General features: G+C 51.0%; 1 protein-coding gene across 1 annotated transcript in view; it reads right to left on the bottom strand.

The window, feature by feature from the left end:
• Positions 1–16,461, bottom strand: part of VPS53 (VPS53 subunit of GARP complex) — an 898,950-nt gene that overhangs the window by 229,834 nt on the left and 652,655 nt on the right. The window contains exon 17 of the mRNA XM_085649360.1: positions 16,287–16,365. Coding sequence (XP_085505486.1) covers positions 16,287–16,365 — 79 coding nt within the window. The remainder of the gene's footprint in view (positions 1–16,286; positions 16,366–16,461) is intronic.

Here is a 16,461-nt window from a genome sequence, read left to right as displayed (position 1 = left end):
CCCCAATGACCTGGTAAATCATTGCAACTCCGCCCTAATCCCCACGAATGACCTCACAGTCTTTTACAATTCCACTATGCTTGAAATTATTGATTCTACAAAATCTCCAAACCATGGTTCAACGAGAACCTGAATTCTGATAGGCGCAAGCTAAGATCAGCTGAGCATTTATGGAAATTGGCACCCTCCACTGAGCACCTACAACACCTCAGAGTGCTGAGGAACTCATACAACAGAAAGATCCTAAAGGCAAAGGCAGACTTTTTCAAAACCCAGCTAAACCAAGCCATTAACCACCCCAAAAAACCTATTCGAAATCGTCAAACAACAAGCGCGCAACACGCAGAAATCTTTGAAACTAAACGATTCGGCTACACCGAACTGTGATGAGCTGGCCAATTTCTTCCTAGAAAAGACAAAAGCCATTGAACTCGACATCCACTCTAAGACGGCCATTCCACAACCTATTGCTCATGATACTAAACTTTACTCTCAGATCAAGGCCCACTTTAGTACTCCAAAGGAGACCCCAAAAAACAATGCCTGTTGGCACTCCTTCTCGCCCATCCATGAACACGAAATCTATAACACTCTTATAGCGATTAACCCCTCCATTCACTTTTGTGACCCCCTACCTCCTTCTCTATTCAAAATGATAAAAACATCTATTCTACCCCTTTGGTCAAAGATTGTAAACGCCTCTCTGAGAAAAGGCTCCATACTGGGCTGTCTTAAAGTAGGACAGTTCACACCCATACTAAAGAAATCCTACTCCCTCCCCTCAGATCTTAAAAACTACCGCCCTATATCCAACATCCCCACCCTGGCGAAACTGCTGGAAAAATGTGCACAAATTCAATTATGTAACCACATTGAGAATTTCAACCTCCTAGACAAACACCAATTCGGCTTCCGTCAAGGTCACAGCACGGAATCTGCACTCACCCACATAATGGATGACATACTAAAAATGCTAGACCAAGACGAATCATGCCTATTGATACTCCTTAACTTATCCTCCGCTTTCGATACGGTCAGGCATGACAACCTATTATCCTTACTGGAACATAGGATGGGCCTTACTGGCCCAATGCTACAATGGTTCACCTCCTTCCCAAATACCAGAACACAAAGAATCAAGATGAAACGTTCACTCTCTCATCCCTCCATAGTCACCATAGGGGTTCCACAGGGATCAGCACTCTCACCCATTCTTTTTAATCTACTCATGGAGCCCCTGGCAAATGCATTGAGCTCTGCGAACATTCTATATCACCTGTACATGGACGACACCCAACTGTATATGAAAATCTCCTCACCAGATAATTTCATCTCCCTCAACACTATTCTACAGAATACTCAAAGCTGGCTCACCGGCAATCACCTCATGCTCAACACCCAAAGAACTGAATTCCTGCACAACTCCCCACCCAACCATACACCCAAGATAGACATATGGTTGAAACATCTAACTTCCTTTGATAGTGCTTCCCACATCATCGACTCCGCGAAATCCTTGGGAGTCACCATAGACAAACACCTGAACATGCAGGCGCAAATCACGATTGCCACCAAGGGAGCCAATCACCAGATGAGTATACTAAGAAAACGTAAACCCTTTCTACCACGTACCGACTTAAAAATGGCGGTACAAGCCCTAGTGTTACCAAGACTGGATTATGGAAGCACCACTCTATGCGGTCTCCCCAAATACAAGATGGCCCCACTGAGGGCATCGCTCAACGCTGCGGCCAGACTGGTCTCCGGAAATAAAAGAAATAACCAAATTTCTACAACCTTGAAAGCTCTGAACTGGCTGCCTTACGAGGCAAGAATACAACTAAAGATCGCCTGCATGACCCACAAAGCCCTGCATAGCAATACTATTAGTTACTTAGCACTAAAGCTAGAGCATTCGGGAGGATGCAGGTAATTGCGAAATGCAAGTTCACTACTACTGAAACCACAGTCCTTCCATAAAAAGAGAACTGGTTGCAGAGCTTTCTCAGGGATCGCACCGAAGATTTGGAACTCCCTACCGCCAGTGATACGTGGAATCCCCTCATTTACCTCCTTCAAAAAGAAGTAAAAATGTTTCTAATGAACAAATTCACCTCCTAAGACTTTAATGCTATGTCATCTACTAGTCACTTATGCTACCCATTTATTACGGTCTACCTCTTTTGTATTGATTGACTACCGAATGTACTTATTCTACCTCAACCGCCTAATGTTTAACAGCAGTGTGTGGATCGTTCTTTATTGTCTATTTATTTATTTATTTTATTTATTGCATTTATAGAGCGCACTATCACCTATCAGGCATCCTGGCGCTGGCATATACGTGCACTCAAGGACTAATGTTTCGGGAGGACGCTAAAAAACCATATCATGCACTTGGAAGTTTTTAATCTCTTCCTAAAGGGCAGAAGGTCGACCAAATGTCTCATCTCCACTGGGAGCTTATTCCATAATCGAGCGGCAGAGATGCTGAAAATTCTGCCTCCGGATTTTACTTTTTTAAATCTTGCCACCTTCGCTAGTCTGGCTGACGAAGAGTGAAGGCTTCTTTCAGGGACATACCAAGCAAATTTCCTCTGCAAGAGTTCCGGTCCTAATCCATGCAGAGCCTTAAAGGCTATGCAGAGTGACTTAAATTGGATTCTCTGCAGAATCGGAAGCCAGTGCAATTCAGCCAACGCTGACGTGGTCGAGAACCGTCTTGACTTCCCAAGAACCAGCTTAGCTGCAATTGCTTGGATCCTCTGGAGTCTATCTATTAGATTTCTCGGAGAATCCAGCAGCAGCGCATTACAATAGTCTAATCGACTTAGGATGGTGCTCTGGGCTACCAATACTTGCGCATGGATAGGCAATAGCGGGAAGATTTTGCGAACTCCTCTAATAACAAAACAGCTTCCCACGGTTTTATTAACCTAAGATTCGAGCGTCAACTTGTTATTGAACAGGATACCCAAATTCCGCACCTTGTCAACAGGCAACGGTGGACGCTCCGAATTTGAAGGCCAAAAATTTGAGGGCAGCATGGGGGGGGGGGCGTTTCCAGCTAAGCAATAGAGAACCTCGGTTTTTTCAGCGTTAAATTGCAATGAGTTTTCCCTTAGCCAGTTAGTTGCATCGCTCATGCAATTATGGAACACTTCAAGGGACGTAGTCGGTTCCCCCTCCAAGGAGAGGATCATTTGAGTGTCATCCGCATAATTAACTATGTTAATATTATGTGCCCTTATAACCGAAATCAAAGGTTGCAAATATATATTAAATAAAATCGGACTAATCGCGGAGCCCTGAGGGACGCCATGTAAGGTGTTAGTAAAATTAGACTGATAGGGGGGCATCACCACTGCCTGCCTCCTATCAGAGAGGAAGGATTGAAACCACTTCAAGGCGATCCCTGATATTCCCACCTCCCTCAGTCTCGTCAAAAGAATGGCATGATTCACCGTGTCAAACGCGACAGAGAGGTCAAGCAGGATAAGAACCGCCGCCTGACCTCTATCTGCACGCGCACGAAGTTCATCCATTACTGTCACCAGGGCAGTTTCTGTACCATGTGCAGGACGAAATCCGAATTGCACATCTTCTAGGATCATATTACTTTCCAGATATTTGGATAGTGATCTACTATCAGACGAAAGCGAGTGCATTCAAGATGGCATAGCAGTATTTTTCCCAACTTTGGAGGCATTTGAACCCCACTCTTGGGTTTACCTGTACCACCAGAGGCAAAAGACATTACCACTGAGCTACAGGTCCTTGGTGGCAACAAAAGTCTCCATGGAGACAACCAGATCCAACCTCCAACTCAAAAGATGGGAACATCCTGCACCTCACAGGAGAAGAGTGATCAACTGAATGATGAATTTAACCTGAGGCAATAAGGAAACTGCCTCACCATAGGGTACGTCGCGATGGTACATTCAAAGAATATGTGTCTGCATGGAGGAATGCAGAAGGAAAAAAAAACAAAGGAGTGTATACCAAAAGTCATTCACCATTAACCTGATAGATACATAAGGGTGAGACAAGAGGCTGCCAAAAGAAAACCGTAGACCAAGAAACAGCGTTTCCAATGGGATAACAGAGCAGGATTAGCAGAATCCCGATCCACAGTCAAGAACAGAACAAAAGCAATAAGCCCAAGTGACTGATGTCAAATAAGGATGAATTAACCTTGTATTAGGATTTCCAGACAAGGCGAATCCAAAAAAACACTACTTGCAGGTAGGAGAAGGCCCCATGCAGGTTCTCAAGAAATACAGCTAGTCACCAACACCAGAAGACGCAAAGGAAACAACGGAATGAGGAGGGGTAAAACTGACTGGACAGCCTCTGAAAATCAAGAAGTCCGAAGCCATGCGCCCGGCCCAATGCCACAGCAGAGACAGGGCTCGACCAATGCAATCAGTGGAGTCCATTCCACACCTGATATGCAACCTCGTCGCCTGTCGGCCATCCAAAATCAACTGGTTCAGTTCTCCTCAATTAGCTTCTGGAAACAAAGGCAAAAGCTGCACCAAGGAATCCCACAAGACATGGGAAAAACTTCTGAGGACACAAATCATGTTAGTGGAGCGTAACGCCGCACTGGTGGAAAAGAAGACACATTTTCCACACGAGTCTTGCTTTCGGTACTCTTTATCAAGTGGGGAATGGGAAAGATTACCCATATCATGGCAAGCTGTAGCGGCCTGGACCATGAAACTGTGGTGAGTTGGTTAACTAATAAGGCAAGCGGGGTCATCAGGGGCAGGGCGGTACTTGTGGGCAATAGTACGGTCCACAGGCATACTTGACTCAGGTTTAGCTCATGCTCCCAGTAAAATATCTAGAAAGTGCCTCACAAAAGGGGAGCACTGGTTCAATCCCTGACCTCTGCCACTCTCTTCAGCACTTCCGCCAAGGAAGAACTGGCCTCCGAGGCAAGGCCAGGAGGATATAAAAGTGCAGAAGCAGGGGATGAATCTAACCCGCTCGCTTCACCCAACTCCGCAATCCAGCTGTCCAACAGAGGAGGTTGCAAAAACACTGATTGCTCCGAGGTGACCACCCCCGCCTGTTCTCCCACCAACCGTTGTTGTGAAGCAGCCACCAAAACCATTGGTTCCGAAACCTGCTCCGTAAATGACATCGAACGGTGCCGAAACTGGCCCATATCGACCACGTCATGGGAAGGTGGAGGGGAGTCGGTTGGCGCCGACAGCGCTGCAGACACAAGGGTGCTAGGGGTAGCCAACTCGGCAAGGCTCCCAACAGCGTTGTGCACCGACTCCAGCACACAGACCGCCAGCATTGTAACAATATTCGCCAGAGGAACCACTGACGTAGCGTCTGAGGCAGCCAGTGCCGCAGGTGGAAGCTCTGAAGGGCCGTGCACCGGCGCCACTGTGTCCAAGACCTGGAATGCGGACGAGGGCGAACCCACCAACGCTGTTGCAGTCAGTGCGCCTATGACCTCCATGGGGCCCACAGACGCTCCAAAGACAAGATGAAGAGCATTGTAATACTCTTGCATTTGGTTCCAAGTCACCCCGGCTCCAGGAAAAGTGGGGAGGTGTGGGAGCAACGTCGGAGCGGATGCCTCAGTGCCAGAATCTGAGGAGTTTTGGGAATCCACGTCGCCAGTCAAAGGATTCAACCGCTGACAGGCATCACATTCTTCGGCGCCATGATGCTCGCCCAAGTACCACATACAAATAGAATGTGGATCCGGACCCAACATCTGTCAAACACAGGACCCGCAGGATTTAAACCCAGAGAGCATAGGAAGCGCCACACTATTTCAGACAAAAGAATTGGTCACAGCAGGCTGAAAAAACAGCCAGAGATCTGCTACTCTGAATCCGCGTGCAGCACGGAAAAAGAAGAAACTGACATCAAGAGGGGACTTATACGGCTCCGCTGATGTCACATCCAGAGTCGACGTTGCAGAGCCATGCGGCGCCGACCCCAGCACACAGAGGTACTGCTGAGAAAAGTTTCTGGATCCAATCTGAAGCCTGGTGAGAATTCACAAGTTAAGAAATCTGCAGCTAGATATCTCTATCAGATAGCAAATGTATGTCACTTTCAAGAGAGAACCTCCTAATCCCCCAATAATTATATGAAACTAGTATTACTTGCTGGTTGAACTAGTATTACTTGCTGATTTAATGGACTAAAGAGTGGTGTGTCATCGGTCACGCTAGGCATACTGGCCACACTATTAAAAATGCCGGAGACATGAATTGCACAACAGGTTAAGAGAGTCATAATCAGGGAGGATAATACTTCATAGCTTGAATTGCAGAGAGGGTCAGAGACCCACTCTTGGCTCAGACAAACGGACCAAGTCCCTATGAACAGTAATGAGGAAGAGACTATGGAACCTACGAAAATAACACCAGAGACCTAAGTCCTTTCATGGCACCCGACATGGGATGTAAGCAGCCGACTGTTCTATACAAATGTGGGTGCCTGACTTCATAGAGCACCAGATGAGAGGTCCTTGTTTGTAATTTAAATCCTACTATGAGGGGTGACTACAATTTGTTAGAAAGGAGTGGCTATAAGGGGAATATACCTTCTTTTAGGAAGAGACCTCTCTTTGGGCATTATCTGTTTTGCTAACATAAGGGTATGGGGTGCTGGTGAAGGTCCCTCGGAAGTTAACCACCTGACCTGCATGGGAACTGGGCGGGGTGCTTGAGAGGCACTGTGCTGCTTTGAAATATACAGTAATAGAGTACACACCAGATGCAGTTATAACCGGAATGTAGACCTTGCGTAGTAACTGTTGGAAATTGCCCTTTTTGCAGGGTTATCTCCAAACTTTTTGCTTCTTCCTCCTATTTTTTCCGGACCGGTTTGTGTTGGTTTTAAAGAACAAGTTACTTACCTTCGGTAACGATGTATCTGTAAGAAACATTAGTTAGTTAGATTCCTCACCTTAGAATATCCCCAGGCGTCAGACTGGATCCGGAAGATTTTTCGTCAGCAATACCCTTGCGCGTCGCTAGGCGTCGTCTGCGGCTCCGCGTCCGTCGTCGGCGTCGTGCGCCGGAATGACGTCGTCGGAGTACTTAGACGCCGCCCTCGCGCGCTGACGTCAGTTCTTGTACACAGCCTTCCGCGCCAGGAACGCAGAGCCATGCAAGATACCGACACTGGTGCCAAAAAATTCTAGGGCCCTGAAAGGGATATCATTAACCCTAGATGTCAGTTCGCAGAACGGGGAGGATGGGTGGGTCGGTGAGGAATCTAACTAACTAATGTTTCTTACAGATACATCGTTACCGAAGGTAAGTAACTTGTTCATCTGAAAGAAACACGTTAGTTAGATTCCTCACCTTAGAATAGATACCCAAGCAATACCATCCCCGGTGGTGGGTCTGCGAACCAAGATCACACCAGAAAGTCCTGGAGGACAGAACGGCCAAAGAAGCCATCCCTCCGGACTTGGCTGTCAAGGCAATAATGCCTGGCAAACGTGTGTAGCGAAGCCCACGTTGCCGCCTGACAGATGTCCTGCAAAGGGACACCCCGTCCCAAAGCAGTAGTAGCCGCTGTGGCCCGAGTAGAATGGGCGCGCAGCCCAACAGGAGGGTCCTTTTTTGCCAAGGAATAACAAATTTTGATGCACAAAACGACCCACCGAGAGATGGTCCGTTTGTGCACAGCTTTCCCTTCTTAGCACCCACGTATCCAACGAAAAGTTGGTCGTCCACCCGGAACTGCTTTGTGCGGTCCAGATAAAAGGAGAGCGCACGTTTTGGGTCCAGACGGTGGAGCCTCTCTTCCTCTTTGGAAGGATGCGGAGGCGGAAAGAAGGTGGGCAAGGTGACAGACTGCCCAAGATGAAAGGGGGTCACCACTTTCGGAAGAAAGGAGGGACGAGGCCGAAGGACAACCTTGTCCGGATGAACAGAGAGAAAAGGAGGCTTTGAAGATAAAGCCTGGAGCTCACTCACCCGTCTAGCCGAGGTGATGGCTACCAGAAAAGCAGTCTTAAGCGTCAGCAGACGAAGAGGACAATTATGAAGTGGCTCAAAGGGAGCGCACATTAGAAATGTGAGAACAAGATTCAAGTCCCACTGAGGCATTACAAAAGGGACAGGAGGGAACGTGTGAGTAATGCCTTTTAGAAAGCGTGTAACTACAGGGGACTTGAAAAGAGAAGGCTGATCAGGAAGCCACAAGAAGGCAGAGATGGCAGCAAGATAACCTTTCAAGGTGCCCAGGGCAGAGCCCTGCCGGGCCAAAGAAAGAAGAAAGAGGAGAACCTCAGAAAGAGGGGCGGAAAGGGGATCCACAGCCTTTGCTGTGCACCATGCCACAAATTTGTTCCACCAGCAGGCGTATACCGTCTTTGTGGAGGGACGCCTGGCTGCCAGAATGATATCACAGACTTCAGGAGGCAAGTCAAATGGCATCAACTGCCGCCGCTCAATCTCCACGCATGGAGGTGGAGGCAGGACAGGTTCGGGTGGAGGACCGTCCCCTGCTGCTGCGACAGAAGATCCTCCCGAAGGGGCAGACGTATCGGAGGATCGGTCAACATACTGAGTAGCTCGGGATACCAGTACCTTCGTGCCCAATCCGGAGCCACCAAGATTACTTGGGCCCGGTCGTGCCTGATCTTCTTCAGCACTCTGGGCAGAAGTGGTATAGGCGGAAAGGCGTACAACAGACCGCAACTCCACTCGTGCCGAAAAGCGTCGCCGAGCGAGTGCCGCCTTGGAAATACCAACGCGCAGAACTGCTGACATTGCGCGTTCTCTTCGGTGGCGAATAGATCTAACCAAGGCTCTCCCCACTGCTGAAAGAGACCTTGCGCCACTTCGGAGTTCAGACGCCATTCGTGATCCATCATGCACCGGCGGCTGAGTTCGTCTGCTCTGGCGTTCAGAGAGCCCGCCAGATGTTGAACCACTAGGGTGACGCCCTGGTGTTCCAGCCACGTCCAGAGGCGCAGAGCCTCCTGACAAAGGGTCCACGACCCCACCCCGCCCTGTTTGTTGCAATACCACATGGCGGTGGTGTTGTCCGTGAACACCTGCACGACACTTCCCCTGACAGAGGGAAGGACGGCTTTCAGTGCAAGTCGGATCGCTCTCAACTCCAACAGGTTGATGTGGAGGCGAGACTCCGCCGGAGACCAGAGGCCTCTGATCTCCGCCTCTCCCATATGGCCACCCCAACCCAGGAGGGACGCATCCGTCACTACGACATGCTCCGGTTGGGGAAGGGAGAGGCTCTTGCCCGTGACCCAATCGCGGTCCGTGAGCCACCACTGCAACTGCTGTGCAGTGCCCTCCGAGATCAAGACATGGTCGGACAGGTTGCCGTGATGCTGGGCCCACTGAAACTTCAGGTCCCACTGCAGAGCCCGCATGCGCCACCTGGCGTGATGCACTAGTAGGATGCAGGAGGCCATCAGCCCCAGAAGCCGCAACACTAGCCTGACCGAAACCCAGGATAGAGGCCGAAAGATGGGAATCAGGGCCTGAATATCCCGGACCCGCTGTTCCGGCGGGTAGACCCGGAACTACGCCGAATCGAGAACCACTCCGATGAAGAGGAGCTTCTGAGAGGGACTCAGGTGTGACTTCGGCACGTTGATGGAAAACCCCAGCAAATGCAGGAGATCCGCCGTAGTCTGGAGGTGGGAGACGACTGCCTGGGGCGAGCCCGCCTTCAACAACCAGTCGTCGAGATAGGGGAAGACTGGAACCCCTGATCTGCGCAGATGAGCTGCGACCACCGCCATCACTTCCGTGAACACCCGAGGGGCACTGGTAAGGCCGAAGGGGAGCACGGTAAACTGAAAGTGCTCCTGACCCACCGTGAACCGCAGGTAACGCCGGTGGGCCGGCAGGACGGGGATGTGGAAATATGCGTCCTGCAAGTCCAACGCTACCATCCAGTCTCCAGGGTCTAGGGCAGCTAGAACCTGAGCCAAAGTTAACATCTTGAACCTTTCCTTCCGGAGGAAGGCATTGACGTTCTGGAGGTCCAAGATAGGGCGTAGGCCCCCTTTGCCCTTCTTGGGAACCAGAAAGTAGTGGGAATAACAACCACGACCTACTTCCGGGCACGGAACGCGCTCGACGGCCCCCTTGGCCAAGAGGGCCGAAACTTCCTCGTGGAGAAGATTCAAATGATCCCCCGAGATACGGTGGTGCTGCGGTGGCATGGCTGGAGGGGATGTCTCGAAGGTGAGGGAGTAGCCCCTTCGGACGATTTGCAGCACCCACCTGTCCGATGTGATGGACCGCCAGTGGAGCAGGTGATGGCGAACTCTGCCGCCCACTGGCGTGGAATGGGCCTGAAAGCTCGGACTAGGAAGACTTTGAGGCGGATGCTGCCGGGGTGGATGTGGGCTGACCGCGTCGTCCTCCAGAACCGCCTCGGCGGAAACCGCGACCGCACGCAGGTTGGTTCTGCGGCTGGTGGCTAGGCGGACGTGAGGAGGCACCCCTTCCTTGGCCACGAAAGGGGCGAAAGGCGGAAGTTTTGCGACCGCGGGGTCGAGAGGCCCAAGGACTTGGCCGTAGCCCGGGAGTCCTTAAAGCGATTCAGCGCACTGTCCGCTTTCTCAACAAAAAGGCGAGTGCCATCAAAGGGCATGTCCATGAGAGTGCTCTGGACATCTCCCGAAAAGGACGTGGACCGCAGCCAGGCGTGACGTCTAAGCGCCACCGTGGTAGAAATCGCCCTACCCAGCGAGTCCGTAGTGTCAAGCCCACATCTGATAGCATGTCGCGCTGCATCCCTCCCATCGGCCAGAGCCTGGGTAAGTCGAGTCTGGACCTCCTCCGGACACAGGGGCAGCACGTCCTCCACCGTATCCCACAGAGAGTGGGAATAACGGTCCAAAAGACAGGCGGTGTTCAAGGACCGCAGGCCCAAACTAAGGGAGGAGAACAGCTTTTTGCCAAACTGTTCCAGTCTCTTGGAATCCCGGTCCGGCGGAGCGGTCGGGAAGGAGGATTGGGAGGTAGAAGCCTGGATAACCAGGCTCTCGGGGGTGGGGTGTTGGGACAGAAAACTGGGGTCGCCCGGAGCAGGGCGGTGGCGCCTGGCGACGTTCCTGTCCACAGGAGGAACTGTGGAGGGCTTGGACCAGGTGCCCTGCAGAACGTCAATGAGGGCCTCATTGAATTGCAGCAGAGGCTCAGTGGAGCTTGCTGCAGACTGAAGCACCTCAGTGAGGACGTTAGTCCTCACAGCCACGGCAGGCAGCTCGAGCCCAAGGGCTGCGGCCGCCTTGCGCAGCACCACAGAGAAAGCAGCACCCTCCTCCGAAGCCACAGTCGGAGGAGAGATGAATCCAGTGTCTGGAGAGGTATCCAGACCACTGGCCTCCCCCAGTTCATCTGCCCAGTCCTGTGACAGCTGAGCCTGAACGGCCATAGGGTCCTCGGACCCCTCCCATTCGCCCCCGTCATCCGAGTCCTGGTAAACAGGAGGAAGGAGCGGAGCCGGACGATAGACATAATGTGTCTCCAGCGGCGTCCATAGACGCCGTAACGGCGCCGGGTCCGGACCGGGGCTGAAGTGGGGCACGACGCCGAGCGGAGCCGGCGTCGGAGGTGGAACCGGTGTCGACGCCGGCGGAGGAGGCGTGACGAGGTCGACCGGCGTCGGCGGGGACTCGGGTACGAGCCCCTCGGGCACTTGCGGCGTCGAGGCCGGAGCCGTCGACGGCGCCGGAGCCGCCGGCAGGCAAGGTTGCCCAGTCGGGTCCACGGGGCCCGAAGGCGCGCCAGCGGGCGTCGACGGCGGAGCCAGGTTCCTCATGGCAGAGAGGAAGGCACTGACTTCCGCCGGCGTCGCGTCAGTCCCAGGGACCGGCGGGTATGGGGACTTGCACGGCGCCTGCGGCTCCGCTGGAGCTGCGGGGGTGGAACCACCCTGACCCTCGGCCGAGTCGCGCGACCGGCGAGGGGAGTCCGAAGAGCGGTGTCGCCTCTTGGACTTCTTGGAGTGCTTCGACTTACCCGAAGACTTGGAGCCAGACGATCGATGATGACGTCGGCTGCACCTCCGCGACCGATCCGTGGACCTCCTCCTGGACCGGGATCGAGAGGGGCGCGGAGCCGAGTGGCGAAGCTCGAGAAGCTTACGGGACCGCTCCCGTCTAGCCTTCGAGGTCAGGGCCTTGCAGTCCGAACACGACTCCGCGTCGTGGTCGAGGCCCAAACAGTAAAGGCACCGGCGGTGATGATCCGTAACCGACATCAAGCGGTTGCAGTCAGCACAGGCTTTAAAACCAGGCATCCTACCGGCATCGGAGTCGAGACAAGATCAAAAAGGATCAAAAAACTTAGTCAAAAAAGACTAAAAGGGGTAGCTCTCCCGGATCTGCGCTTAGTGGCGCGGAAAAAAGAAGAACTGACGTCAGCGCGCGAGGGCGGCGTCTAAGTACTCCGACGACGTCATTCCGGCGCACGACGCCGACGATGGACGCGGAGCCGCAGACGACGCCTAGCGACGCGCAAGGGGTATTGCTGACGAAAAATCTTCCGGATCCAGTCTGACGCATGGGGATATTCTAAGGTGAGGAATCTAACTAACGTGTTTCTTTCAGATACTCTGGGCACCTTACCACTGCTAATCAGTGCTAAAGTGCATATGCTCTCTGTGTAAATTGTGTTATGGATTGGTGTTTCCATGATTGGACTATTTGATGTATGTGTCAGTCCCTAGTAAAGTGCACTGCGTGTGCCAGGGACTGTAAATCAAATGCTGTTGGTGGGTTGCAGCACTGGATTGTGCCACCCACACAAGCAGCCTCTAAAGTGTGGCTCAGGCCTGCCATTGCAGAGCCTGTGTGCAGTCTGGGACTGCCATGTCGACTTTGCAGGTGCACCCACTTGCCAGGCCCTAAACCTTCCCTTTTAAACATGTTAATTACCCCTAATGTAGACCCAAGGTACCCCTGTGGGCAGGGTACAGTGTATGTGAGAGGTAGGACATGCCCTGGTGTGTGTGGCATGTCCTGATAGTGAATTACAGCCCATTTCGTTTTTCACTATGGCAAGGCTACCTGTTCCACATAGGACAGAATGGGAAGTTTGTTTATAACATCTTATAAACATAACTGTCACTGGGAACTAGGTAGGAAAATAAAATTTAGTATGCCTGAACTCAGAATCTAAAGATGCATCTTTTAGTAAAGGTGATTTTTACATTCTGTGTTTGAAAACACCACTTTTACAAAGTAGGTATTTTCTTGGTCAGTCATCCCATGTGCCTCTGCTGAATGTGGATTGCCTGTCTGGGTTTTGGATGACAGAAGGCTGAGCAGCAGGAGTGGCTCCAGATAGTCTAGGTGGGTCTGGAAAGGGTTGAATAGACCTGGGCTGCGATGGGGGAATAGGGAGGAGATTTCCTTGCACCTCAAAGGGCCTGGTCTGCCTCTGACAACGCCGTCTCCACCTCCTGCCAGGAAGTCTCACCAGAGAAGGCAGAACTGGTTCTGGCTGGGCACAGACACTCTCTGCCCAAGAGGTCAAAGGATTTTGGGATATAAATATGGGGCCCAGACCCCTGAACTTTAGAACTCTTTTGGATCAAGAAGACTGGCAAGTAGAAGAGCTGGAGAAGCTGCGAGGAGTAACTACCACTTTACTGTGTGCTTTGCTGTGTTGGTCTACAGTGGCTACTTCTGTCTTGAGCACTGAAAGGGCTTGCCCCCTGTTCAAGAAGTCTCAGGAACAGCAAAGACTTCAAGCACTTCTGCTCTCAGCACTGGGGACTGTGTGTTTTGTGCTGCAACAGAAGAAAAGCAACCGGACAACGTCTACGACGCCGCTGCTGACTCCGTGTCCTAAAGGCACCGCACAGGTCACCGCCGCAATGTGACCCTGGTCTCACTGACGACGCCTGCTGAAGCCGCCACCGAGCCGCTGCTCGCACCACGACCTATGGGCACCGCACTCCGCACCTCCTCGCTTCATGACAACCCCTTGGCCCCCCCGACACCGCTGCTCCACGCCGAAATAGACGCCGCTGCTTGCACCGTGGTCACCACTTGTAAAGTTACATCCCGCACCGCAGCCTTGGCCTACAGACGCCGGTGCCAACGACACCAGTTCGTCAGCCGACGACAGCGCTTCAGCAACGACGCCGCCGCAGCTTGCACCGTGGGCTGGCAGCACCATGACGAGCACTGCCTTCATCTTGCACCGTGGTCTCACCGACGACGCCATCTGACGCCGCTACCGAGCCGCTGCTCGCACCGCGACCTAAGGGCACCACACGCCGCACCGCTGCACTTCGCACTGCAGCACATGACGCCGACGCCAGTGCTCCTAACTCCAACATAGAGGAGATCGACCTGCAATGCATGTGACTTCAAGGGCCCCTGCACCGACCTCCGGAACCGACGCCTGCGGAAGCCGTGTTTTCGGAAGCTCAATGAGAGGTCGCCGGCGCCCTGCATTTCTAAAAGGTACTGTTTGTGGGTCTTCCCGACACCGTAGCTGGCCTGCGACGCCGCGGTCAGCCAGAACTGTTTGGATTTGTTTGCTCATGACGCCGTGATAGCCCCGGACGGAGCTATCGACATTAAGGAAATGTTTATAAAGCGTATTTTGATAACTGTGAATTTTTAAGTACTGTATTGTGGATTTTTATTTTCGTTTTTGGTCTTGCCGTGGTTTGCCATAGTAAGGGAAGGTATATTTATACCTGGAAGGTGCTTAGGAATGTTAGTATTGACGTAAAGTCGGGCAGAGGAAGACGTTATGAATGAAATGCATAATAGACCATGCATGTATTTGGATAGCCTGGCTAATGCCTAAATAAGGACTGGGATTCTATGCCTAAATAAGGGCAATGCGAATTGTGCCTATATAAGAACATGATTTAGGAAAACCTATGTACGGACATCTAAATCGAAACACAACACCCTTTTCAATTATGGGTCACATTACTCTAGCTAAAATGGTGTTCCTTCCCAGATACCTTTATGTGATACAAAATTCTGTGTGCCTATTCCCAGAGCTAGACAAATTATTGATGGCTCATGTGGTCCAACAAGAGGAGTACAGTCAAATTAGAAACACTTGAAGCTAGAATGGGAAGCCGGCGTTCTTGTACAACCAGATTTGGAACTTTATTATTTGGCAAGCCAGCTCCAACATGCAACAAAATGGTGTTCACCAGGGAACATCTGGGAAAAGAGTCTGATACAGAGTTCAATCGATGACGAGTACCTCACAGTAATTCTTTTGAGGGGGGGCAATACCCTAGTGGTAGTCATGCTGAATAAGGCAAGTGGGAATAGCTTGGGACACAGCACAGAAGAGAGTTTAGAGGAGGCGACTCAAGAATAGGAAAGAGATATACAAGCCCTAGTCTCAAATGCAGAGTGGGCGAAGGCCTGCTCTCAGACAAGGGAGATCTTGAGTAACGCACAATTTAAATGGATCCATTTTTAAATACTTCGCCACACTTATTCCTACACAGTGTACAATTAACAAAATATACCCAGAGAAGACATCCGCTTGTACGAGGTGTGGGACCAGAGGAACATCTTTTTTCACATAAGTTCCAGAGGAAAACTGACTGGCTATTGGTAATGAATCTTGAGAAAATTGCTTACGGTAATGCCTCTGGAATGTGCACTTAAACAATGTTTGCAGACCATAGTTCCCATACCAGAAAAAATAGAGTGCTCAATTATAAATTTGTGAATCTAGGTCTGCCGTTTGCAAACGCCATACTGCCAGATGATGGCTGTAGAGAAGGGCACCTTTGAGAGAGGATTGAGAAAAAACATGGTGGAGAGGGCAACAGCAGAGGTAGTACGTCTGAAATGGTTGCCACAGATGCCATTGTTAATTAAAGGCACATGCTTAATAACCTGCTTTTACAAGTAAATGAGGGAGAATCATAAGCTGCAACTCAGAGACACCAAATAAACAATATTGAATGCATTAGGCTTTGTGATACCCACCTGTTGCCAGTGGATGTGCATGAAACAAATATAAATTCTGCTATTTTATTTCAGCCTTTCCCCCGTCTTGATGCTTTAGTTACACAACAGTGTAAAAAGTGTTTGTGTGCTGTACCGATGATACACTACGACAAAGAAAAGTTTATGTGTGTATGTTTCAGTCCCACTATGGCCTACAAAAAACCGAAATACAACGTTTTTTTTAAATTTACTTTTTCTTGTCTACTGATTTGATTGTACAAAGTTGCAATAAATAAATAACTCCATTCAAAACGGAAAGGCAACAGCAGGATTGGTGGCTGCATCTCTGTGCACATACCTTGCTCATGGCGGTGAGGGCAGGATCACATGCGGCATCCAGGTCTTGCACTAGGAGCTGGATGCTGTTTGAGATCACTCTGCAAAACAAAGAGAAGACCGTTCAGTATGCTGCCACAGATTAGCCTGGAAGTCTGTATTCTTATCTCCTACACTAGGGCACAAGGGTAAGGCTT

Source organism: Triturus cristatus, chromosome 3_2, assembly GCF_964204655.1.
Source record: "Triturus cristatus chromosome 3_2, aTriCri1.1, whole genome shotgun sequence".
Taxonomy (NCBI): domain Eukaryota; kingdom Metazoa; phylum Chordata; class Amphibia; order Caudata; family Salamandridae; genus Triturus; species Triturus cristatus.
The sequence above is the reverse complement of the archived record's forward strand: the minus strand, read 5'-3'. Positions and strand labels throughout refer to the sequence as shown.